The 27400-nt window shown below is 39.4% G+C and overlaps 2 protein-coding genes across 2 annotated transcripts; both read left to right on the top strand.

Moving 5' to 3' along the window:
- The first annotated feature begins 1093 nt into the window (after positions 1-1093).
- Positions 1094-19463, top strand: smarcd1 (SWI/SNF related BAF chromatin remodeling complex subunit D1). The gene is made up of 13 exons (XM_085354641.1): positions 1094-1276; positions 5674-5852; positions 6094-6136; positions 7987-8109; positions 9502-9624; positions 9918-10034; positions 10629-10730; positions 10817-10978; positions 11463-11560; positions 11899-12034; positions 14409-14531; positions 15777-15878; positions 17937-19463. The coding sequence occupies exons 1-13, from the start codon at positions 1094-1096 to the stop codon at positions 17988-17990; spliced, it is 1545 nt and encodes a 514-aa protein (XP_085210767.1). The 3' UTR covers positions 17991-19463.
- A 1603-nt stretch (positions 19464-21066) lies between these two features.
- On the top strand, positions 21067-25413 carry LOC146632744 (glycerol-3-phosphate dehydrogenase [NAD(+)], cytoplasmic-like). Its single transcript, XM_085354640.1, has 8 exons — positions 21067-21168; positions 22816-22993; positions 23116-23256; positions 23360-23498; positions 23580-23692; positions 24064-24300; positions 24391-24497; positions 24858-25413. The coding sequence occupies exons 1-8, from the start codon at positions 21122-21124 to the stop codon at positions 24952-24954; spliced, it is 1059 nt and encodes a 352-aa protein (XP_085210766.1). The 5' UTR covers positions 21067-21121; the 3' UTR covers positions 24955-25413.
- Positions 25414-27400: the final 1987 nt, after the last annotated feature.

Genomic DNA, 27400 nt, shown 5'->3' with positions numbered 1-27400 from the left:
CCTGGCAGCACCTTCTTTAACATTATTTGTCCAATTTATCCACTATCCTTCCACTGCATATGACAGCTTTGGCTCTCTAACTTTGTCTCAACCTGAGCTGTCTCTCCTAAAATGGTAAATGGCCTGCATTTGTATAGCGCTTTACTCAGTCCCTAAGGACCCCAAAGCGCTTTACACTACATTCAGTCATCCACCCATTCACACACACAGGCAATGGCAAGCTACGTTGTAGCCACAGCTGCCCTGGGGCGCACTGACAGAGGCGAGGCTGCTGGACACTGGCGCCACCAGCCCAAGGATATTTGGCATGCAGCCAGGAGGCAACCTGGGATCAAACCACCGACCTTCTGATTAGTGGCTGACCTGCTCTGCTACCTGAGCTACAGCCACCCTAAATCCTTATTTCTAAAAAACTTGCCCACCCCGGTGACTGCAACAGTCTCCAGACCATACATCAGAGCAAATCTCAATACCATTTTAAAAGCTTTCCCATTGGCTCATGCTGCTATCCTTCTGTCACGAATCACTCTGATACTTGTCTCCACACACTCCACCCTGGCTACACTCTCATCTTCACCTCTTTTGTGCACTGCCCATGGCTTTGTGGATGATTTTAAATTTATTAATTAAAAATGAATTACCACATTACCTAACTAAAATATCAATTAATTGTAGCATGTTGTAGCAAAAAAAAACTATCCATCTACAACATTAATATCCTGGTCAATCGTATCCTGCTTTTTAAGTAATTATACTCTAACAGATGTAACATAAAAAAAACTATATTTTGCGTAATAGCACAACTGAAGTGAGTACTCTTAATATCTTAAGCACATGTTTATGTTTATAGTTAGAAACTTTTACATAACTAGTATTTTTTAAAGAACTTTTTCCTGTAATGGAGTATATTCACTGCACTTTTGGAACGTTTAACGAGGACCTATTCCGCCATCATTGTCACCAGCCCTAATTTTGCTGCAGTAGCACCAACAAACAGAGGGGGGCGTCTTGAACCTGTGACGTCCATCCCAACACTCGTTCTCGCTCTCGCGGTAGCTCCGCGCCTACACCGGCGGCGACATTCAGAGAGGAGATGGCGGCCAGAGGGGGGTTTCAGTCGGCACCGACGGGTGGTGGTGGAGCAATGGGACCTGGACCACCGGTACCGGGTGCAGGACCAGGCATGGGACCAGGAACACCTTCTGGAAGAATGGGACCATCAGCTGCCGCGCAGAACCACATGTACCGCTCACCGATGCCCGGGCCTGGGTACCCGGTAAGATATCGCTCTATCTTTGCTGCTGACGCGTTAGCGAGTCCGCTAGAACAAAGCCTCGCTCCGCTTGCTTTGTCCCTAGTGGCTAGCATTAACCCCCTTCACCAGCGTAGGCCACAGCTCATACTAGCTAGCAGCCCGGTTCAAAATTGGTGATGTACTTGAAATATTTCACCAGTCGCTCAGGATGACCATCAGAGTTTGTTTGTTGTTTGAATTTGCTAACCCTCCCGCCCGCTAACATTAAGGTTAGCTAGCTAATCGCAGCATCCAGTTAGCTTAGCCTGCTAACCCTGCTAACTGTTAACTGTATTTCGACCAGTTTTCTTATCAAAAAGACCCAAAATGTGCACCGTGTAGTTGGTAAACCTAACAATTAAACCATCCCTTAAGTTTTAGGAGTTGTAGTTTGTGAAGTTCAGGCTCGGTTTGAACTCAGAAGTTGTTATAAGTCGAGCCTAGTTTTGAATGAATCGGCTGCATCAATATTAGTTTGTGTCAATGTAAATTTACAACATACAGAAACGATGATTAAGGAGAGGTGCCAGTCAGTAGCAGACTTCACTCTGTGTTTAGCTGGTGCAGTTTGTCTCGTCGAAGTTGGTGTTTACAACTTGTAAAGTCTGTTTAGTGAGCCCACTGGTCTGCCGCAAAGTACACCAAGTACCAAGAAACGCTGGGATCTCAGCATGAACTCACTACACATCTAAACTGCTGGAAGGATGTTTAGTTGTTAATTTTGAGTCTTATAAGCTGATATTTTCTGATCTTCAAATCAGATTACAGCGGTTAGTCGATTGGTCACAATTAATAATAATAATAATTACAAGATTAATCTGCAGTCGTTTCTCACATTTGAAATATAATAATTGACACTATCTATTAACATTTACACAGTGCAGAATTGATTTGAAAACACATTAACATTGTCCACCAGCAGCACTGGTAAATGTAATCTTATTTGCCAGTATAGCATCAACAAACTGGATGTACAGTAACTGGTTTGTTGTTTGTCTGTCTCAGAAAGGGGAAAGTTGCCTCGCAAACACTTGTCGAAATAGTCGAAAATGTACTTACGGACCTGCTGGTGATACACACATATTAAACATGATTTAACAGTAGTCTATGATCCCCTAAATTGCAGAGATACTCAGAGTAATTATGCAGTAAAATAGATAGCATTAAACAGATGTCCAAAGGAGGCAGTTTCTACAAATTGTCACAATGAATACACAATAAAACCGTGGTGCATTCACTCTCAGCCACTAGTTATCTTGTTTGTTTGCTTTAAGATTTGTGTATTTCAAGATATTGTGATAATATTTTGATTTATATCACTTTTGCATAGGTGGGTCCTCATACTCATTTGATTCTATTAGTTAGGAAACTTGATGTTTTGGTCTCGGGGAGAAGAAAAAAAACACAATTTTTAGTGTACTTCCTGTCAGATTAAACATTTCCAGAATCCCATCCACATTTGCTGTGTTGCTTGCGTTTGGTCTAAAGTGGATGTTTCAGGCTCTGGTTGCCTTGGTAATACTGTAATTTATTTACCAGCCTGTCTTATGTCAGTCAGCGGTATCAGTGACGGCAGCTTGGAAAACGTCCTTCACTTTGTTTGCACTATTAAATGTTGCTGCTTGCAAGCTACAGTCACCAATACAACGTTGTTTTTTTCCCCCTGTATTGTTGTAAATATAATTGCAATTTTCCCTAAAATATTGTAAAATAGTTTTGAGGCTAATATGACCGACTCTGACTGTAATGGGAGAAGAATGAATATGGGGAACTGTGAAGGTGAATGCAAAGTGCACCTTCACAGTTGCCTGACTCTGAACCACAAAATAGTTTGATAAAGACCAACTTGTTTCAACTCCAGACGGTGATGTTGATTAGGTTGCCGAATATTTCTGTATGTCGAGGGTGGAAATCCCTGGAATATAATTTTTAAAAACCTCCCTTTAATACATATAGAGATGCACAGCTCACAGATGCACAGAAAATGAAAGAAAAAATGTTTAAGCAGTTAAAATGACAGCAGCTCATTTTCTATCTTGAAATCCCACACTATATTAATATGGAGATACTGATCATTTCAGAAGTTTAACTGCAAGGCAGAAGATGCTGCCAAATTCTCCTTCTAGTTCTTATGTAACAGAATCAAGGTCCATGAGTGACTACTGAGATTTAAAGGTGAGCTCCCTTTGGCTGAAGAAACGGAAATCTTTCATTTGCTTTCACATCCTGCAACACGTCGTTCTGCACAGTGGGGTCTCAAGAAAATGACCAAGAAGCAAACATTTTCAGTAATCAGGACTTCCGATCCTAAATGTTTTCAAATGAATGGACATTAAAGCTGATTGTGTGCTCCAGCAATATACTGCGTGCATGCTCCGTTACTATGATATTTGATCAGAACTCTTTGGTTTCTTGGTCTTATTATCCCATGTATGCTCTTGCATTCATATTTAGTATCAGAGTATAAATTTTCATATCCTGATCTGTAGTCCTGGGTTTATTCCCCCGATATTGCATTGGATTGAGTCATCTCCAGCTAATATGTTGTGTCTTAAGATAAGAGAATTGTATTAAAATCAAGACATAAAGATGAGTCATTTATCACTGATCCACAGCTTAAGTGTTTGCTTCTTAGCTACTACCAACCAGAAAGACAGCTCAGTAAATGGTTGTCACATATTTTTTTCCCTTCCAACGTCCTTGGCAGCCTTTCACACCATAGTCAAAAGAGACTTCATACTCTAAATACTGCAGATTTCCACTTGTTCTCAGGCAAGCCAAGGTTGCGCTGATGTATAGTGTAAAAAGTACTAAATGATCGGCATGTTTCCCCAATCTGCCTACACCACACTGTGGAAAAGGCAGAGCCCATTCATCTGGCCTGTATTGTTGAGAAGTCAATGTCCTTCACTCTTCCTCTCTTTCACTGTTCACCATGCGATGAAGAGAGAGTGTGTTTTGCCTTCATCTGTCACATTTGTTGGACTGACTGCTGGAGGAAAAGCTGCTATCAGTGATTTGTCACTTATCTGCTGCTCTCGCCTGCATTCATGCAGTCAAATACAAGAAGTCGCCTGTTTGAGTTCTTAGCACATGGTTTGGTGAGTTGACTGTGGTGATTTTTGTCTATTTACTTTAATGAAAGGCATGCATAAATTTGCTGATACTGCTAATATGAAGCATCAGATATAAAAGTATGTGGGCTGTGTCTCAGAGTGGTAGTGTTGAGTTTTTTGTGTGTTGTGGGATTTGTAATTTTCTAGAATATATTTACATCAGCAGATGTGCTGCAAATGTTTTGTTTGCAAATTTACATTGACGTTTTCCCACTGTGTCAGTTTTGCATTTTGTTTTAAACACTACAAATGTATTCTCGGATCAATAAGGACTGAAATGGAACGGTAGAAAACTTTGATGTGCTTTTGTCTTCAAGTCTTCACAAACATTGATCCTAATTTGTGCACTTTTCACTTTTGAGAATTAGCTACACAACAGCTCAGATGTTATTTTCACCTGAAACAGATTTTTTCCCCCCTTTTTTCCCTCTTTTTTTAATAAGCAAGGCTCAGAGTTGTTTTATTGCTACACCCGTGAACTGCGTCTCTGCCACTGTAGCTGCAAACATTCAATTTTTGTGTGCATGGGTGGGGCCAGGGCTACATAGTCACAGATAGTCATGGGGTTAAATTGCCACTTGAAGCACAATTTGCCATGTTGGACCACAAGGTCGGTAGGAAAGTGTTGGATTGTTGTGAGCATTTATGTGTCGATCGGGGACCTTTGAGAGGATTGCTGTTTGTAAGTTATTCAGGAACAATTTATACACATTTGATGGCTGCAGTAAAAGATTTTTTTTTTTTATCGTTTATTTCAAGTTGTGTTCTTTCCTCATACCAACACAGTCTGAAGTCAAATACATTATTACACAAACCACCTCCCAGAATTTATGCTTGGGGATTAAAGTAAGTGTGTGTGTGTGTGTGTGTGTGTGTGTGTGTGGATAGATACACACACACATATATATAGATACACATATACATTAGTGTAAAAATAATGGAAATAAGAAAGAAAAGATAAGGAGAGAGAGGCAAAAAGGCAAAATTAGGAATTACCAATCAGTTCCCAGTATAGTAGCTGCAGAAACTGATCACTTGAGCATAAGAAAAATGGAATTTTACCTCAAATACTTGTTGTGACAATTCATAGAAAACTTGTAAGACATGTTGGTCCACAGATTTATTTCTTAACACACCTTAAAATAAAGGCTAAGGTGTCTTGTTTAAAATCTGCAAAATGTATCTTTTCTACACGTTCTACATGTAAAGAATTACAAATTTCAACGGCCTTTTTGTGTGATCATGGCCTTATTTTCTATGCAGAGACCAGGCATGCCTCCTTCCAGTCGCATGACCCCTCAGGGACCAGCTATGGGCCCTCCGGGATACGGCAACAGCCCCGTGTCCCGTCCTGGCATGCCAGGTGTGATGGATCCGTCTCGTAAGAGGCCGGCTCCTCAACAGATTCAGCAGGTTCAGCAACAACAGAACCGCAACCAGCAGTAAGTCCCCACTCGCTGCCTACTCAGCATGCTTTTTTTATCACAATTATTGCAGCCCTCTCTTTAGGGGACTATTATTTTGTGTCTTTGTATGTGTGCAAGTGTATATGAACATGGTACCTGGAAAATGTGTCCCACAGACTGAAGAATTTGACTGACTTCCTTGTCTTTTTGTAAAGACACACAAAACTGCTCTGACTTGCACTCAAACGCCTATTGTTTCGATGATTTATTTTCGCAGCACAAAGAAGAAGAAGATGGCTGATAAAATTCTACCTCAGAGGGTGAGTATTAATCAAACCACAGTGCATGAACAATCCATTAATTCCAGCTTTGATTATGCTACATCTGGCAGTCCATGTGAACTTTAATTTAAGTGGCTCCAAACAAAGGACAGTTGGTCTTTAAAGTGCCCTGGTTAAAATGCTGGGATTTAGAGAGTGCTAACTATAAGTGCTTGGGCAATTTACTAAAGATTTTAGCACTGTACAATGCAAAATGGGGACCTCCAAAGGTTTTGTGATGACAGTAATGAACAAAATCGCTATTAACTCTAGAAGTATTTCTTCTCTCACTCCACCTGATCTCCCTGTCTTTCATCTCCCTGTGTGTGAAATGTGAAAATAGGCTGCAGGGTGGACATAAACTTCAGCTGTGATAAAGAAATGATCTACTTATCTTGTATCATGAAAATGGAGGTTGTAGTTCAGGAGGTAGACTAGGTCAGCTACTAATCGGAAGGTTGGTGGTTCGATCTCTGCATGTCAAATGTCCTGGGGCAAGATTGTAACCTCAAGTTGCTCATCGATGAATGTGTGTGAAAGCACTTAGGTAGAAAAAGCATAGAAAATATGAATGAGGCAAGTTGTATGAAGTGCTATGAGTACTCAGAGTAGAAAAGCACTGTATAAGAGCCATTCCATTTACCATTTGTCCTGAATCATGTGATACATTTAATAATCAGCACATTTCTGTTTTAAGTCACAAATCCAAGTGAAACGCTCACCGTCAAGCCCTCGCATTTCTGCTGGTTTTCAGAGTTGCTAAGAATAACTGATTTATAGTACTGACCTCATATGATCCCACTAATGTGAATATACTGACTGCAGGGGGAAAAAGTAGTTGTTAGTGAAGATTCACTTCAGCCAGTTTGCTTTTGAGGTGAACTCATAACTATGATTGATGACATGTCGCTGACTCAAATGGGCCAAGAGCTGGCAAGTCAGCTTGCCTGAGACACTCTTTTTGGAGCCTTGGGCCATCAGGTCATTAGTTACGTTGAACCCCAATTTTAGGCACTCATGGTGTTCTCCAGTGTGTGGATGTCAATCATAAATTTGTCAAGAAAAGAGTTCTATTATATCCTTTTAATCTTATATTAAATCGCACATCAACATTGTTTTCTCATAGGATATTATAATTTAAAGTTGCAGTCTTGTGATATCCTTTTCATTTATTCATATATATTTTACAGCTGAACAGAGTAGCATTCATAAGAGAACACCATATGGAAGTAAGGCTGGCTGTTGTATTTGATCTATTCTTGCACTTTATTTAAATGTAGTTAGTGGTGTGATAGTAAAATGTCTGCTGCAATATCTTGGTTTTTCTGAAGAGAGATTTCTCTCTCCTTCTCTTGATCTGTCAAGCTTGAGATTCATTTTCAGCAGAAATAGACCCAGCATGTAAAGCTAGCAGAGCAGGCAGCAGATATGTGGTCACCCGTGGCTCACAGACCCTGTGGACACGTACACATTCAGACTGGAATCAGGGAGAGTATGAACAACTGAGAAACTGGGTTTTCTTAGACTGACAGATGGAAAAAGAAGTACAGGTTACAGATTTTAATTTCAATTACGATTGATGCTTCCAAGGGTTAAAACAAATTCTTGTTTTTGATTTCAGCACATATTGTCACTCACTATTTTTTCTTTTCTTTTACTATCATTAAAGTTCAAGGATATCTGCCTGAATAAAAAGTTTTCTTTTTACAAGTTTAATGAATCCACTGTCTATTTAAATGATTTTGAGTTCTAATACTCAATAATTGTGATCTCAGTCCTGGCCAATAATAAGTGATTATTAAAGATTATTCTAAAGACACCTGTAGTCACTAGTATCCTTTGTCTCCTAGATCAGGGAACTGGTCCCAGAGTCTCAGGCTTACATGGATCTGCTGGCTTTTGAGAGGAAGCTGGACCAGACCATCATGCGCAAGAGGCTGGACATTCAGGAGGCCCTCAAGAGGCCAATTAAGGTATATTTCAGTCAAGCTCATCACAGGTGTTCCATGTTACCTTTAACTGGTCATTTAAGAGTGATGTCAGTCAGTGAAGAGTTAGTCAGAACAAATGTCTACATTTTACAGATTGCTGCTTACTTTCCCTTGATCTTCTGCACCACACTGTTTTTGTTCAGATGATGACGCTGCCTAATGGTTTTATTGACTGTTGTAGCACTTGATGAAAAGATTTCTGAATATTGTGATGTTAACACACATATTTTGTGTAAATTAAAGCAAACCTTATCCACAAGTGGCCGACGAGGCAGATGGAGCTAATGTTTGATTTGGCTAAGGTTTCAGTCTGCTCTAAATACTTGGCTTCAACGTTTTCTCTACTGTTAATCCTTCTGATAATCCCTGTTATGTTCCTCACATGTGAGCATATGACACACACACACCAAAATCTACCGTTTGAGGAGCAGCTAATCTGAAGAAAGCCACCTCTAAATCAGTGTCTTTAAAGGAAGAGGACATAAAAGGGCTCTACAAAGGACCTCTATCAGAATCAGAATACTTTATTAATTTCAGAGGAAATTATGTGGTCACAGTTGCTCCAAGACAGTAAAAACAGTAACTAAGTAAAGTAAATTAAATCATTCAAAATATTACAAAGTTACAAAATATAACAAAATAGCTCTAATCATAAATATCCTAGCACATTACCCAAAATTAAATATATATGGTTGACATTGCAGTGCCCTTCTTATCATATTAACTTTAATTTGCTCTGTAGAGGATGTGATATTAAGGGTGTGCAACTATTGCAGCGTATACTGTGCTTTAGATGGAGCAAGGTGAGCACGTCATGGAGTGGGTGGGAGAAATTGTCCAGCGTTGTTCTTATCTTGGACAACATCCGCCTTTCCGACACAACCTTTAGAGAGTCCAGCTACATCCCAAGTTTTCCTTTTATTCAGTCTGTTGGCATCTGTGACCCTCAACCTGCTGTGCCAGCATGCAGCAGCATAGGGGATGACACTGGCCACAACAGACTTGTAGAAAATCCTGAGCATTGTCCAACAGATGTTAAAAGACCTCAGCCGCCTCAGAGAAGGGACTGCCCTCGTCCTTCCTCTACGGAGCAGTGGTGCTTTTAAACAGAGTCCAGTTTAATGTCAGTGTGTACTCTGAAGTATTTATAGCGATAATTTATAGATATTTATATGTTTTTATACTATATTATATTTTTATAGGCAATTTATAGAGATCTCTATATATAAATACATATTTTACTTGTATGAAGGGAGAAAATAATGCAGTCCAGAAAATGGCTATAATGGGTCCAGACTCAGTGTAGCTATAAAGTCAGTGTTGATTAACTGATGAGACACAAATTTAAAGTTTCTTTTCTATTATTGTTTTCAGCAAAAGAGAAAGCTAAGGATTTTTATCTCCAACACCTTCAACCCAGCAAAGCCTGATGCTGAGGATGGAGAGGGCACAGTTGCATCATGGGAGCTACGTGTCGAGGGGCGTCTGCTGGAAGATGTAAGCTTATCAAATTTGTTCAGTTTATAGTAATTATTTGTGGCTGCCCAGTTAGGTATGGCTTAGCTGGTTTGCTGTATTGGGATAAAGTAAAAAGTAGTTTTTATTTTCCACAGTAGGGTCAAAAAATTACCATCAAACTATTAAGATTATGATGGTCTTGTTCGGTTACACGGACCTAAGACTGTTAAACAGCTTCAGTGTTATTTCTTTATCTTTAATTTTTCATTAAAAATATTTCAGCCTAATATCACAGGCAGCTTACTTAACGTGGTATTTAATTTTGTTTGCAGACAGCCGTGTCAAAGTATGAAGCCACGAAACAGAAAAGAAAGTTCTCCTCATTCTTCAAGTCCTTGGTGATCGAGCTGGACAAAGATCTATATGGTCCAGATAATCACCTTGTGGAAGTAAGATGGTTTTTTTATCACATCTGAAAGTATCAATGTTCATTACTTTTCTAATCATGTTTTTGTTGAATATCTTTTTATAGTTCTTAGAGTAATTTAAAGTATAATATGGAAGATTTTTGTACTGATAAGTTTTAAAATACTGGTATCAGCACACTGTTAAACTGAGTGTTACAAACACATGACAGAGCTAACCAATGACTGAATTATAAATATATTCTTAGTTTCAACGAGTATAAGTGTACTAACTGCTCCGAAGTGAAGTTAGGTTGATGGTAGATAATGGTAGCTACTTAATTAGAACTGATTTAGGGTGAATATATGTGACTAAATGTAATGTAAACAACACAATAATATATTTCCTTGGACATGACCATAGTTTATGCATAAGTCGCTTAAAGTAGACCACTTCTGTGATCTCACAATACTTCATGACACTGCATCCTTTGTTATTTTTCTTGTTTTGCTTCTCCAACATCAGAAGTTGTGAATAATACTGTGCGTTTAATTAAGATCAACTGATATTAATGAACAATATTAACTTGGAGACTTAACTAATTACTTGTTCCTTAAATGCTGCTTGTATCACTTCAGTGGCATAGGACTGCGACAACCCAGGAGACCGATGGTTTCCAGGTGAAGAGGCCAGGTGATGTGGGTGTTCGTTGCACCGTCCTTCTCATGCTTGATTACCAGGTAAACAGACTCTGTTCTCAGCGAGTGATCTTGAAACATTTCTTCATGAATTCACTCACCTTTTCGTCTTTCTGTGTGCCGCACAGCCCCCTCAGTTCAAGCTGGACCCCCGACTGGCCCGTATGTTGGGTATCCACACCCAGACCAGACCCGTCATCATTCAGGCCCTGTGGCAGTACGTGAAGACCCACAAACTCCAGGACCCACATGAGCGGGAGTTCATCAACTGTGACAAATACTTGCAGCAGGTGAGCGCAGTTGCTTTTTTCACACATCGGACATGTCGAAGTGGTACATTTTGTTACTTGAGTTTCACCAAAAGGCGGCCCACTCCATTTCTTAAATGTGATGAACATTAGCTGGTAGCTGGAAAGAGCAACCGGTGTCACAGTTTTTCTGGATCCTGCTGTGGATGTTGAACAGCTCGCCTTCCCCTCTCTCTATCTATCCTTTTATGGAGACATTCTCTCCATCTGGGTCACTGTCCAGTCTCTTGGTGCTTTTTCTGCTCTACCAACATAAACATAGGATTTTATAAGGTTAATGATTTATTCCTACTGAACTGATAGAATTTCAGGGTGCATAATAAGCATTATCAAGCTCTAACGCAATTTAAATGTGGTTGTCAGGCATATTCTTAACGTGAACAAACCAGTGTATTCTGCTGGATGCTGCAGAGTAGTGAAGTCATGTTTATCTAAACATTCTTTATTTCATACTTTCATTTTGCAGATCTTTGAGACTCAGCGAATGAAGTTTTCTGAGATCCCACAGCGCTTGCATGCACTTCTCATGCCCCCAGAGCCCATCATCATCAACCATCTGATCAGGTATGTTTTGATTCTACAAAAATCATTATCAGTATGTCAGTAAATGGGGAAAAAATCTAATTTTTTTGTTGGACTGAAGTGTTCTGATGAATTTTGTCCACTGATCCATGCTTTGACTCAGTTATTGTTTCTCTTCTAGTTATTTTTCTTGTCTTAATTAGCAGCGAGCACTAAATGCTCAAAAAGCTATGAGACTGTCTATGAGAATTTTAACCCTTTTTAGGTTTGGATTGCTGCTGTTGTTGAATAATTTAATCACTTGTTGCTAATGTGATTTAATCACATACTGTAAAAAAACAAAAACATACTGTACACAGTAAACTGTATTGTTTTGATAGTGTGGATCCTAATGACCAAAAGAAGACTGCCTGCTATGACATTGATGTGGAGGTGGACGACACGTTGAAGACCCAGATGAACTCCTTCCTTCTCTCCACAGCCAGCCAGCAGGAAATAGCAGGGCTGGACAACAAGGTACATACCTCACCCAGCAGTCACTCGCTGTTCTTTTTATGGATGTTACTGGTAGTTTTAGACAGGGCTGTGTTTTCAGAGTGGGAGTAGTGTTTCCTGTTTCCTAGAGTTTTGTGTGGCCTTTTGATCACTTAACTACTAAATCACCTCCCTCTGTAGTGAAGGGAAAAAAGTGTACTCGCTCAAAAAGAAGTGTGCGAAGTTTTTTTTCTTTTTCTTTGATTTTTTTTTTTCTAAGCAGTGAGCAGGTTTTTCTAATGTGCAGATCTTGCAAATTTAAAAAGATTAAAACAACTGGGAATGTGCTGTTTATATATATATATATATATATATATATATATATATATATATATATATATATATATATATATATATACACACACACACACACACACACACAGCCAAGCAATCTTTGATTGAACCTATCATTTTGATTGTCTCCCATTTTGTGAACCTGCTGAGGGCAATTTCACACATATTTGCTCCCTTAAATTGCTGCCTGTGTATTACTGGCTTCTTACTCCGTTTTGAGGTCGATCAGGTCCTCTTGACCTCCTGCTAGCGCCCGTTACTTTGACTGGGATGGCTGTAATCACATTGATAAGGCACAAAGCCATTCAGCAAAAAGACGTCCCTCTGTGGAGTCTTTGTTCTAAAGCAACTCAACAATCTAACAACAGAGATTGTTTACAGGATACAGACGCCTTTCATTTTGTTACTTTCTTTTGGGTTTGGTGAGGATTGCTGTTATACATCCTGTTCCTGCTGGCCTAATATTAGAAAAAGCCTGTAGCTTAGCCTTGTTGAACTATTTGTAGTGCATTTTGAAAGCCTGAGAATCTTAAAAACCAGAGATGGGGCTCGTATTTTTTCCCAGCACCTCTGTTAAGGTTTTCCAAAATAAAACTTTTCGAAATATTTCCCTATGCCAAGACATAGCCAGGCTTTGTAGCCAGTGAATAATAAAACACATTTTAATGTCTATGTTTTTTGTTTTTTATACACGGAAAGAGTGCTGCTTAGGCGGAAATAGGTCCTTGTATCATGGAAGAAAAAATTGAACAGAATAATGGTCTCATAGGTACGGCAAGTCTTCTATGAGCTGAGATAATTGTGATTCACTTTAAAGGCAGAGATTCTCAGGACCCCCTCCTGCAGTCACTCACCTCCCCATCCTGGCAAATTGGTCTCTTTTAAATTCCAAAAGGAATCCAGGGTCACATCTGGGGTCTTGTTTTTATAGCAGAAATAATGGAGATCTGAGGCTTGAATCCCCAAAAGAGAGCCGGTTGATGAGTGCACTCTGATGCAACTATTTCCCCTTTGATTACCCTGTGCATGTTCACTTTTGCTGGTTAGAGACTACAGTACCTTTTAATTACAGGCCAAGGTTATATCCATATTTTTTAGGGATGCTCGTGACTGGATGATTAAAAGTAGCTGGCTTCACTAGCTGGCACCAGAAATACTTGTTAGTTAAATAAATTATTCATATTTTATTAATGTAAACCTCTTAAATGTTGGGTTTGAGGACAGAAAACTGCCACACCAATCAGCACAGATCTGCAACTCTTTTATCTAGAAAAGGAACGGCTGTATACAGGCTCTATAAACAACATATTACCACTCGAATGGAAAAATGTATTACCACATTCTGCCTGTTGACAGGAGCATTAGCCACTATCTGCAAAGTAATCTGTCATTGTGTGTGTGTGTAATGTGCAATATTCTGTGTGGCCCAGAGTACCACAATACAATCTGATTTTCGAGGAATATGGTTTGAAATGGCTCTTATATTTGTACAGACAGTGTAATTTCAGGATTTAGGTGCTTAATATGGACTTTCAGTGTTTTCTTACTTTTAGTTTAGTCGACTACATTAGTGTTATTTTTTTTTTTAACCCTGTTTAATTGATTCATTCATTCCAAGTTAAGTTGTTTAGCATTATATTGAAGCATATATGTATGTATATGTGTGCTGTATATGTTAACAGCATCAAATACACAAGTCTGGTGACTCTTATGAATACGCACATGTATATGTATACATATACATGTGTAGATTGATGGATGGATGTCCGCCTTTGTTTTGTGACGTGTGTGTGTGTGTGTGTGTGTGTGTGTGTGTGTGTGTGTGTGTGTGTGTGTGTTATTGCCTACATAGGTGTCAGAGAAAATGATAGGAAAGATATATCAGTGTAATTAGAGGTTTTAAAACCGCTCGTATAATTTATGGTGCAATAAAAGATTTATAAAGGGATGTCCCTGGTGTAATCGTTTTGATCTGAGGAATACTAAACACCTGTTAATTTAGTTAGCTACATCAAGTCTTTTAACATGACAGGCTTTCTGTTTTGTGCTTGATTCTTCTCAGATCCATGAAACCATTGAGACCATTAACCAGCTGAAGACCCAGAGGGAGTTCATGTTGAGTTTTGCCAGGGATCCTCAGGGCTTTATCAATGACTGGCTGCAGTCCCAGTGCAGAGACCTCAAGGTGAGTGTGTCTGTCCTGCTACTTTAAGAGAGGATCTTAAAGTAGCATTGAGCTTTTTTTATTATCTCTAGTCACAGCAGGCATCAGTAGATGTACCATGTCATCAAATCCTCCTCCCAACACACATCACTGTGATTGGCTGTGTAGGATGTGTGTAAGAATAAGAAAAACATTTTGAACCGCCTAAAGTTTATGTCTAAATGTGGAGTTGAGGTTCGCTCAGATGAGTAAGTGCTGAGTAATCCTTTTTACCACACAGCCGTTCAGAAATAAACCCCTTACGGATCAGAAAGAGGACAGAGCAGCAGCACCAGTTTCTCCACTGACAACCTTAAAAAAGATAAGAATGCAACGCAGCAGAAAGATGCACAGCATCACAAGTAGAAAGATGTGACTCATTGCTTTCCTCTACCAGATTTTGTCATTCTGTTCCACCACAGTCAGATTTCACTATTTTTATTTCTGCCTACACTGTACATAACGCAACAGATTCTTTTCTTTCATTTTATTTTTTCCTGTTGTAGAACAGGGGTCCATTTCTTTTCCTTAGGCTGTTTTGTGATTAGATTTATGTAAAAATAAATAAGTGACCCGACTTCCTGTAAAATTTATTTAAATGCAAAGCTTTAAGCAGATTATGGGCATGTTATTTGTAGACAGAAAAGAAATGGCAGGAATAACAAACAGAAGTAGAAGGTGGGAAAAAAAGACACCTTCTGAGGTCAAAATATCACACAAGTAGACAATAACAGATGACCAGATAATTAAATGAAAGCCACTTGACATGCATGATTTTTTTTGTCATAAAGTGCTCTGTGCCATATTTGTAAATTGGCAATCCACAGATTTGGAGGTATTAGAGTTTAACAGTATTTGATCCTTTGACTTGAGTTTACGTCGTGCATTGCTCGAAACCTCAGATCATGCACACAAACCCCATGCTGCTCAATCAGGTGTAGCAGAGTCAAAATAGAGCGTGAAACATTTAATAACGTCTGACTGCATGCATGCTCGCCCCCATCTTTCTGTGAGCGAGCCGGTTAACTGCTTGACCAGCTGTCACCCACCTGCAGTGTTTGCTCAGTCGGATCACTGTAAAATTGAACAAATTCAGTCTGAAGCTCAGTAGCTGCTCTCAAAGCAAATCCCCAGTTGGCCTTGCGGAGACCCTGTGCCCTTTAATTTATCAGCTGGTGCACTAGTTTAGATGGAGGTTGATACAATAATATCTCTTTCTGTTAACAGACCATGACAGATGTGGTAGGAAACCCAGAAGAGGAGCGAAGAGCAGAGTTTTACTACCAGCCGTGGGCTCAGGAGGCCGTCTGCCGTTACTTCTACTCCAAGGTAACTCAGTTTTCTTTTCTTCTTTGTTTTATTTTAGCAAAGAGATCGTACCAAGGAATTTAGCTTTTATAGAGAAGTTTGTGGTTTTCAGATGATTAATTTTTATTACTTAAATATGTCGTACTCGGCTTATCATTGTTTTCAAAAATGTCTCAGTGGAATCTGCCATGGTGCAACAAGTCATCCACGTAAATAACTGATAGGATGTCATTTTGGAGTTTTCTATTTACCGGTAGATACACAGCAGAATGTTTTCATATCAAGTTATAGACATCAGTAGTATTTGTTTTTAGATAACATATTTAGGCTGATCCATCTGGGTTTGCACAGAAGTCAACAATCATGTCTTAAATGCTTTCTTAGTTTATACATAATTGTATTTTTATAAGAGCTAAAGGAAAACATTTCACTATTTCTAGAGCCTTTTCTGAAATTGTTGTTACAGGCCAATAGAAGTGGGAATCACCAGACGCCCCACGCTATATTATCACAATACTTCACTCACAATGCAATATTATTGTGATTTTAACGTTCTTTTGCGATATGCTGAGTATTTCAATAACACATATTGTGATTTATCACCTAACCTCAAAATTAAGCTATCTGTATTTATCTAATAAGAAAATTTATATCGCACAGCTTTTTTTTTCTTTGCTGCAAAGTAGTTACCAACGTCATTAAAAACTAGGGCTGTGCGATATGACCCAAAATCATCCCACCCGATATAAGAATTCTATCGTCCGCTAACGATATAAATCACAAAAATGTAACATTTTCTGTAAATTCTGTGAATCTCGGGCAGCTCGTCTTGCGGGAAGTCTTTCCAGCTGGACGTCATGTACCTGGAGTCGAGTGTTTTAACCGATGCATGAAACTATACATTTTAAGACATAAGTTGTAACGGCCGCCGTTTTCTTTGTGAGTATTTATTACACGGCGTGCTGCGGGGAACAGCCTGTTCTAACGTTTGAGTCTAAGGTTTATTTTTTAGCACCTGGCGGCTCTTTTTTACTTCTCATCCGTAAATAATCTGCTCTTTCACATGATTTAGTTTATTTTGAAAAGTCTCAACAGGATCTTGAGCTTTATTGTGAAAGGTTTATGTGGTACATAAGCAAGCAGACACGTGATGGTGTTACCGTCGTTGTTGGTAACCACAACGCATAAAAACAAGCGCTTGTCCGTCCGTAGTGTGGTTATATAAAATATAAGAGAAAGAGAGAACTTAAGAAATTAATATAGCCACTACAGTGACGATCAAAACGATGAATAATACATTGCCGTAAACAGTTTATTTTGTGACACCACAAAACAAACGATAGCGTAAAATGAAACGATAGACGTTTTTATATCGTCATCCGATATATATCGTTATATCGAACAGCCCTACTTAAAACTACCTTAAATGTCGCAATAAGACTCAGTCCATCAGTCTGTGATTGAATATGGCCGATATGGCAATTACATTCAGTCTGTTACTGTGATAAATTGTTGAAAATCTCATATTTGTTGCCATCTTCATAAACATAAATTCACATTTCACTACATTTATTTATTACAGTTGCACTCAGCAACCTTCCTGCTCTATGGGGATATAACCAGAGTACAACCAGCTGGCAGCCAGTTGAGTTGAGTCCGCTCGACTTCTGTTCATTGTCAAAGACAGTTCAGACTGACGACATGATGGTGGCAATCTGTCTGCATCTATAAAGTAGCAGTGTGTCCGGTGTTTGATGCTTTTTCAGTTCAGCCAGGTTTGCTCTGCTAATGTTATCTCAGGATGGTAGACTGTAAGATGACTCCTCTTATTCATAATATTCCCAGAGTATTTAAATACATTTAATATAGTATCACTTCCCACCTCAGCCCCCTTGGCTCCAGTCACTATTAGCAAACTTTGATCTACGATGAAGAACATCTTACTCGTGACTTGCTAAATATCTACCAGCACTATTGGATGCACTTTGAGCCCATGCATACCCCTGTTATTTTTTTTTATCTGCTTTTTAATGCTGACTTCTGCTGATTAAATCATCTCTCTGTGAAAACATCTTTTAGGTCCAGCAGAGGCGGCAGGAGCTGGAGCAGGCGCTCGGCATCAGAAACACCTAAAGAAAGTCGTCACATGCAGCAGGAAATGAGAAGACATGTTTTGCTGGTGGAGACAACTAATGTGTGTGCGTGGGACATTTAAACTGACAAACATAGAGAGAGAGATAGATAAAAGATGGCCTCAGCATTTTCTAGGATGTCAATTTTCCTTTATCTTCACCCCCCCCTCCCCCCAAGTTTGGTTTCTGCTTTATCTTTTTTCTTTTAATGACAGATTTTTCTCCTCCTCGCACCGAGAGCTCTTGAGCAAAAGTGTCTTTAATTGAAGTTTGATTTTTTTTTCATGTCTTAGCCTTAGCTAGAAGCATTCCTTTCATTTTGACACACTGTGTCCTCACAAAAAACGTAGATTGTACACAGATGAAAAGCAGAAGTCAGACTGTACCTCGCAACTTTAAATGTATTGTCCCTGGAACAAAAAAATAATCTTAAATCAGCCGGAATGTGTCGAGTCTGGCGTGGCTCTTTGTTCCCGTTTTTGGAAAGTAAATTTACACTTTCAACTCCAAGCCTGGCCCCTGGATGCTTGCCCGTTTAGTTAAATATTGATTGTGATTGTGTTTGTAATCAATTGGGCTTTTTTGCTACACATTGGCTGTTCATACGTCACCTTGTTTTAAGTTGCCATTGGTTATTTTTCACAGTTTGTGGCACAGTCTTTTGAGACATTTTAAAGCTCAGTCAATCACAGCAGATTATACATTGTTGTTGGAAAGCGTTTTTATTTGTTAAAGGTGCCATTTGTTTTGACGTTTATTTTTCCTCCTTTTTGTTACTATCAGTGATCCTTGTTTTAAAAATATGTATTATATCCGTACTTGTCTTGTTAGCTAGTACAGATTATCATTGAAGTAGCTAGTATGAGTACCTCTAGTCATTAAAGTTTTGTAAATACTGAGCAGAAAAAACTGAAGATGGATGTGAAGTAAACCTGTATTACTTATCCTGGCTGATCTTTTTCTTAAGTCTTTGTCTATGCTCAGATAGTCAAACCAGTATATTATTAATTGGCCCTCGCTCTCCAAGCCCAGTGGTTTAGCTCTCCGCAACAAAGTAAAGACAGCAGTGACGTTTAACCGAGCACGGCTCTGCAGGGAGACATGCAGTCAGATTCACGTCGCCTGCAAGTTGGGAAGAGTTAAAACGCCTGCGTTTTTAGTTTAGTGTATTTTAATTCTGAGCAGAGAAGTCATAAAACATATGTGGTGGAGCAGATTTGAGGAGCCGGAGCTTCTTCACACATTGACTGAAGACCTGGTTTCTGTGGGTTTAATGGTCGTTTCCCTGTATGAGGTTAAAATGAGTGTCCTGGCTGAAAATGTTTGCGTATGTGCATTTTAATAATGAATTCCAAGAATACACTAATAAAGGTTTGGGCAGGTACACGATTTGAAACAAGCATCGGGGCACCTCTGGGGTTTAAAACAACACTGGGGGGTGGGACTGTAGAATTGTGAATCTGCAGACTTTTTCATGGACCAAACCTATTTTTCTGTATGTTCTTATGTTATAATAAAGGATTATGTAGAATGTCTTCTTTGTCTGTGATTCCCCCCCCCCTTATCATGTGGTTTCATATTCCTGTGTGGATCAGCATCGGGTTGCATTTAAAGCTTGCTATTACACACCACACAGTATAATTTGTTATTTCAGCCACAAAGTTTATCATCATGCAAAACCAAACCAGTAAATATTCCACAAAGTCTCCCTGTGGTCTCTGAAAGAAACGCGTCACTGAGTCAGTGCGTGCCTTTGTGGCATGTAGTGCATTAATATTGTTAATACTGATGCATAGAGAGGATTTAGCTTGCAGCTGGTGGAAGCTGAGCTGTATTCAACAAATGTACACTTGGGTAGTTTAATGATTTCTCTGCCAGGGCTTACACCCCTCTCTAGGGCTATTTAAGAAAACAGTCTAAAGGGGTCCTGAGATGATTAATGGTCCTCAAACAGAAAACATCCCACCCCCTTTGTTTTGCATTAATAATGAAGACATTGCTTTATCCTTTGTGAACTAATGAAGCTGCCTGAAAAGTGCACAGGGGGATTTGTTTAGTGTAAGGACTTGAATGTGAAATGTGAAGTGGACTTGGCAACCCTAGTTTTAATGTTGCATACTTTTAAAATAAGTGTTGTATTTCCAGAACGTACTGGTGTTGTACTTTTTCTCTTCTTTTACTCCTGATTCCCAAATGGACTCAGTCCCAGAGCCTGGTTCTTATGGAGGTTTCTTTCTTCCCACTGTCGCCAAGCGGTTGCTCATAGGGGCTCATTTGATTATTGGGGTTTTCTTAATTTAGTCTTAGAGTCATAGGGTGGCTCCTGATTCGGCTCCATACAAACTAAATTAACTAAACTCAAGCTGCTGCTTCTTCTTTTTTTTTGTAGAAAGTCTATCCCAGAGTGCACAGAAATACTTGAGTAGCATAAATGTGATTAGCTTCTTCACCGACGTTTGAGTTTTGATTTTTAAATGGATTACAGAAGTTTGCTGATTGTGTCAGTCGATGTAATCAGCAGCTTTGATTGTCTGGAGCAGCGGTCTCCAACCTTTTTTGCGCCACGGACCGGTTTATGCCCGACAATATTTTCACGGACCGGCCTTTAAGGTGTCGCGGATAAATACAACAAAATAAAACTAGTACCGGTACCGAAAAAAAGAAGATTTATTCATAACGCACGTGAAAACCAAGGAAAGCCGAGTAAACGATAAAACCGATAAAAACCCTGAAAACTATACATTTCACACCTGAGCCTCAACTCTCGCGGCCCGGTACCAAACGACTCACGGACCGGTACCGGTCCGAGGCCCGGGGTTTGGGGACCGCTGGTCTGGAGCCCAATCGGTTTAAAATGCGCAGATTCTATTGATTGAATCGTGTAAATTGATTAGGTAAAATTCCTTGTATGCTTAAGTTTGTGAGTGCCTGCTTTCAATTGGGAAAAAAAAAACCCGTCCGACTATCCTGTTGCGCGGTGTGGAAAAGTTTGTTCCTGTGAGGCAACAGAGCAGACCAACCATCAGGAGAGGGTGTGCTTGCGCCTCAGCTGTGTGTCCGGTATAAATACAGTGCGCCCCGGCTTCAGTGTGTCTTCGCAGCAGCTGCAGCTTAGAGTTGAAAATCAAGTACATGATGGCAACACAGAAGAAGGTCTGTGTGATTGGCTCTGGTAACTGGTGAGTAAAGGACTTTAGATCACGTTGTGCACCTTAGGAATCCTTTCAGTTTAGAGTTAAGTGGGGTGGAGGTCTGTTGATGGTGCGCATAAATAAGTAAATTCCAATCAACATATCGGTATTTTTATTTTTGGGGGTTTGTAAGATTACACCCACAGTGGGACCTTTTGTGAAGGCGGTCTAAAGTTGGTAAACTTGGAGGCCAGGAGGCAACTTTAGCCTCTGAGAGTGGATAAATGATTCATAATTTCCTGCTGTTTTGCAGGACTGGAGAGTGGATTCTTTTTTTCTTTGAATATGATGACCTTTGATATCCTGAGAAAATCTTTACTGAAGATTCCCTTTTCATTATTCTGCAACATTAGTGCTGAGTCAGCACTGATGGGGCATTGCTGTCTCTCAGCCAGTGTGGCATTTTAGTGGTGGAAGCAGTATGTAGTCAATTCAAGTCAACTTTATTTGTCAATTCTGCCACATGTACAGGACATACAGAGAATAGAAATTTCGTTACTCTCAAACCCTAGTGATTAAAAAATGCAAATAAAATAATTAAAAAGTAAAAATTTAAATAAATACAATACAATTTTACGTATAACAAAAAAAAAAAAAGCTATGCAATATACAATATACAATATTCAAGTAAGGAGGCATAGTAGTGCAAATAGGCAAATAGTGCAAATGGAGATTTAATACTGTAATACTATATTACGATTAAACTTGTTGGCTGCTTTTATAGGTTTGTATCAAAGTTTTTACAAAATGCAGCAGAATGGACCCCGACTGTTTCTATACATACTTGTTATTAGTGATGCATTAACTGGTTACCTATATTTTAAAGGCAAAGCTGTTAGATGGGAAGCATTTCAGCTTTGCCCTAAACCTAAATAATACCTAAATATTAATGTAAAATGAATGTGGTCAAAAAAATACACAACCTCTGAGCTCTAAGGTGCAGTGCAGGAAAGGTGCTGTGTTTTAGTGAAGTACCTAAGTATGGCCCTGACCAGTATCTCATAGTAGCCTAAAAGGTCAACTGTGACATCTGAAATATGATCATTAAAGGGAGTTCTCCTAGCTCTTAACTTCAGTTATGCTGAGCTTATATATAAAATGAAATTGAATTAGGTCCTTCTAATGTTGTTTGTTTTTTGTTGTTGTTGTTTTGTTTATTTTTTAAAATATATATTTCACCTGGATTTTTTCTAGCCTAGAAGAGCATTTTAAAGCTATTTAAAACACATACATTCACCTTTTATACACTAATAGAGGTCCATCTGCCAGTGAGAGAGGGTTTCTTTATGTCTTTAAGTGACTGACAATATTAAGTTTGCCACTGAGATTTTACTGTAATTCCTAAAAACTGATCTTTGTGTAGGTGGTTTCAGTGTTTAAGCTCCCAGATATAAGCAACAGTTGACCTAAGAAGATCTGAACATCTTGAAATCAAAGAAGTATCTGCTAAACCAAATAGTCAATAACCTTTTGTTCAACCTTTTCTCCTTCAATCACTCTGGGAGCACAGAAATCTGTTTACATTTGTTTTTTACATTTCACATAAGAAAACTGAGAACAGTTTTTTGCAACTGGTACATTCATCCAGCCAGATTTGTGGCAGCAGAATGATTTCCTGTGTCACCATGTCCACAGGGGCTCTGCCATTGCCAAGATTGTGGGAGCCAATGCAGCCAAGTATGACAAGTTTGACACCACAGTGAACATGTGGGTGTTTGAGGAGACGGTGAACGGTCGCAAGCTCACAGAAATCATCAACACAGACCATGAAAATGTGAAATATCTGCCCGGTCACAAGTTGCCTCCCAATGTGGTGAGTCTGACAGCACTCTTTCTCCCTCTAGGACTGTTTATTGAGTCCAGAAGATGGCATATACACCGTGTTTTATCCCTTTGCTGATCCCAGGTCTTACTCTGACTTCTCTCTTTCATTAGCTGGCTGTTCCAGACTTGGCTGAGTCTGTGAAAGGAGCTGACATCCTGATCTTCGTGGTCCCTCACCAGTTTATTGTGCGAGTGTGTGACACCATCAAAGATCACATAAAAAAGGATGCGATAGGAATGTCTCTTATCAAGGTAACATCATCCTAAGATTTTTTTTTTCAAAACACAGTGCGTTAAAGCCTGAGAAATATTTTACAAATAAGTGAGGGGATTTTAACATAACTGGTTACCTTAGGGTGTCGATGCCAGTCCAGAAGGTCTGAAGCTGATCTCAGAGGTTATCCGAGGGAAACTGGGCATCACAATGACAGTCCTCATGGGTGCAAACATTGCCAATGAGGTCGCTGATGAGAAGTTCTGTGAAACAACCATTGGTATGGAGTTTATTTCTTTGATAAATAATATTATTAAACGTAATATGGGAACAGATTGAGATTATTTGTGTGTAATTTCAGGGTGCAAGGACAAAGAACATGGGTTGTTGCTGAAGGAGCTGATGCATACCACCAACTTCCGCGTGACTGTGGTGGAGGAGTCTGATGTTGTTGAGATCTGTGGCGCACTCAAGGTGTTTCATCCTCACCAAGCTAAATGTTTAAACATATCTATCTATCTATCTATCTATCTATCTATCTATCTATCTATCTATCTATCTATCTATCTATCTATCTATCTATCTATCTATCTATCTATCTATCTATCTATCTATCTATCTATCTATCTAGATAGATAGATAGATAGATAGATAGATAGATAGATAGATAGATAGATAGATATATGCACTGTGCATATGCATCCAAAGCAGCAGAGCTAAATCTAAATGAATCTGTGTATTTACTGTATAGAAAAGACAGTGTTTGTTAAAAAAGTCCACTTCCATCTATATCTACACAGTAAAGATTCTTCACATTCATATATATAACTTCATCATCACTGCAGAACATCGTGGCAGTAGGAGCAGGCTTCTGTGATGGCCTGGGATTTGGAGACAACACCAAGGCAGCAGTGATTCGTCTCGGCCTGATGGAGATGATCTCCTTTGCCAAGGTTTTCTGCACTAACTGCCCCGTCTCACCTGCCACCTTCCTGGAGAGCTGTGGCGTCGCCGACCTCATCACAACCTGCTATGGTGGACGCAACCGAAAGATTGGAGAGGCATTTGCCAAAACGGGCAAAGTACGAAACAGCTCGTGTCTCTCCCATGTCAGTCTTCCTCTCTTGTTATTAAAATGATAATAATGTGGCGCTCGTTGTCTCTCCTTGTAGACCATCGAGCAGTTGGAGAACGAGCTGCTGAATGGTCAGAAGCTTCAGGGCCCAGCAACAGCAACTGAGGTCCACCAGGTCTTGAAACAGAAAAACATGGTGGAGAAGTAAGTCTCTCTTGTGTTTTATTATTATCAATATTGTATTTTACCTTTTTGCAATGAGTGATACTTACCTGTTTGGCATATGTTTGAGTTGGATACTCAAGAAGAAAGTGGTGCCATACAAACAAGTACACAGTGAAGTTGCTGGCACCAGCTTTTAGATTAATGAATATAAATGGCTCTTTCCAAAAATAAGCAAATTCACATGTCAGCACCTCTGAAGCTCACTAATGAGCTTGTTTGTTTAAAGTTACTGCTTCATATTTACTCTAGACACGAGATTGATATCAGTCTTTTCATCTAACTCTGGCAAGAATGTGAATGTGGAACTATTTCCTTAATAATCTCCATTTGCCCTTGCAGGTTTCCTCTTTTCACTGCCGTTTATCAGATCTGCTTCAATGGCCACCCAGTCTCAGAGTTCATCAAGTGCTTGCAAAACCACCCGGAGCACATTTGAGGGACTGATGACGGGATAGAAGTTTGGACAAACTTTCACACTACAATTACACTATCACCAAGGACATTAAAGGGGGACAGGTAGTCCTGACTCATGTTTTAGTCTCAAACAGAGAATAGAAAAAGTGGAGCAGACTTGCCTTCCACCTGCCTGAGCCACATGTGTTGACCTGCTGTTGTTACTGACAGAGGCATGCATTTGGTTTCCATGTCTGTCTTTACCGATTGCCGCACAAATCTTTTAAGTCTTAAAAGTTTTGAGAATTTGAATTGTTCTCCTTTACGACACACAAACCATGACCTGACTGTTATGAAATGTTACATAATACCTTGTGTAAAAGTGCCCTTGTTTTGTGAAGCACTGAAGGGGGAAAAAAACATAACCTGTCCCACTGTTTCATCATGTGGGCTTCCTAAAATATAACTGCTTACAATACAAAATCTATTTTGAAATAAAATATTGATCTTGTTTTATTTTTGTGCCTATTTATGTTTTCTTTTGAACGTGGTGGTGCATGCCTGCAGGACACACGCATACACTCAGGAAGTGCCCCACTGTAATCTGACCTGAGCTCAGTCTGGCTGCCACTCTAAACTCTTCACCTTTACCATTTCCTAGCACGTCTGCCTCAACCTTTCTCCAAGGCCAAGGCCACATCCTGGTTTCAGCCACAGCCCCCATATGTGATAGCTCCATTTATTCAGTGCAGTCATTAATGCCCTTGTTATTTCCCCCACTTAATTAAGTCGCAAATATCCCTGGAGGTGCAACAAAGCCATATGTCCATCTCCATATGCCAATATATCCCATCAATTTTCAGTCCCTGTTAGTCAGTGGCAGCCTGTTTGCTCTGGCCTTGAAATGAAAATCTGCATACTTCTGTTTTCTAATTAAACACACAGAAGCAACAGTCCTATCCATACAAGCCTTTTGATCACAGAAATATGTTTGGTTTTAAATGTTTTTCAGCTGTGTCGCTCATTTATGTGAGTGGACTGTAAAGTTACATCATGAGGCACTTCTTTAAAACTGGACTCCCTAGCTGAAATCCCTTGCATAGTTATTGAGTCAACTGGCCTGTGAGATATCTAATAATAACTCTCTCCAAAGGAGCAAATGGTCATCTATAATTAGACGGGGCTACAGCCACCTCATACTCTGCAGAACAAGACAATACCATACCATTGTACTGCAGTGGAAATCCCAAAAATGTGTGTCATTTTAAAATTTTGTTTTATTTTAATAAACAGACACGAGGGTTTTACAATGAATTTCTGGCTAAGATGTTGCATAAAGTTGCTTGAGAATTTATAGTTGCAATACACCCACTGACCACTTGGGAGAGCAATCGCATCAATCACAAACTCATCGCTTAATCTGGTGGCTTTTTCTAAACTATCCGTGAGGCGCTACCAGTTGAGATAACCAAAAACAGGGATTCCTGAGAAGGAGCTGTTAAACCTCACAAGTTGTATGAGCACAACTCTGATATGCAGCTGTGCGTCTTAAAGTCAGGCTCTAGAAATTAAAGTGAAAGGATACGAATGCCATGCGTTCACACACATGTGCCCATCCCTTCAGCGAGGGAGGAGGGACTTGCTTCACTTCCTCAATTCTGCTCGGCAAGCAATATGAGTCAAGTTAGAGATAAAATCCAGGAACCTGCATTTGAAATTAAGTGAGTGGTTTATGCCAGCAAATTTAAAATGTCACTAATGAGAGGAGGGGGGAAAAAATCGTAATTCCTGTCTCTTCTGTCACACCAAGCCTCTGCACATCCTCCTTCACTGAATCCACGAACCTCCTATCTGGCAGCTTAATCTTCAACATATTTTCTCCATTATATTCACTATCCGTCCTCTGCACATGTCCAAACGATCTCAGCCTAATCTCTCTAGCATTATCTGCAAAACCTTTTAACCATAGCTGTTCCTCTGATATACTCATTTCTAATTTCCCAACAAAAATGTGAACATTTTCAGCTCTGTTACCTCCCATCTTTTTGTCAGTGTCACCTTCTCCTAACCATAAATCATAGAATGTGTCATTAATGTATTAAGTGTAGTATACTTCACTACCTGTGCTCCTTGAAGCTTCACATGTATTCTGTCTTGCTTCTACTAACTTTGATTTTCTTCTCTCCAGAGCATACCTCCACTCTTAACTCTCAAAATTAAAAAGGTCACTAATGAAAAGACAGTCTTAATTCCTGTCTGTCTTTCTATTTAATAAGTGAAAACAGTTAATGTTCAGATGTGAGGATCGCTTCATAGTTTGCCTTTAAAAAATATAAAGTTAGCAATCCCCAGCTATACAAGGAAGTAACAAAATTATTATGGCCACAATTCTAACTTAGTCAAATATTAATTAAAAAAAGAAAAGAAAAAAAGACGAGTGACAAATAATTTAAATGAGTGAACGATATTTTTAACGCTTTCTTACGTGA

The sequence above is a fragment of the Diplotaxodon limnothrissa genome, linkage group LG5 (assembly GCF_057381915.1).
Source record: "Diplotaxodon limnothrissa isolate DT_005_m linkage group LG5, D_limnothrissa_male_GT1.1, whole genome shotgun sequence".
Classification (NCBI taxonomy): domain Eukaryota; kingdom Metazoa; phylum Chordata; class Actinopteri; order Cichliformes; family Cichlidae; genus Diplotaxodon; species Diplotaxodon limnothrissa.
This window is presented reverse-complemented; position numbering and strand designations above follow the sequence as displayed.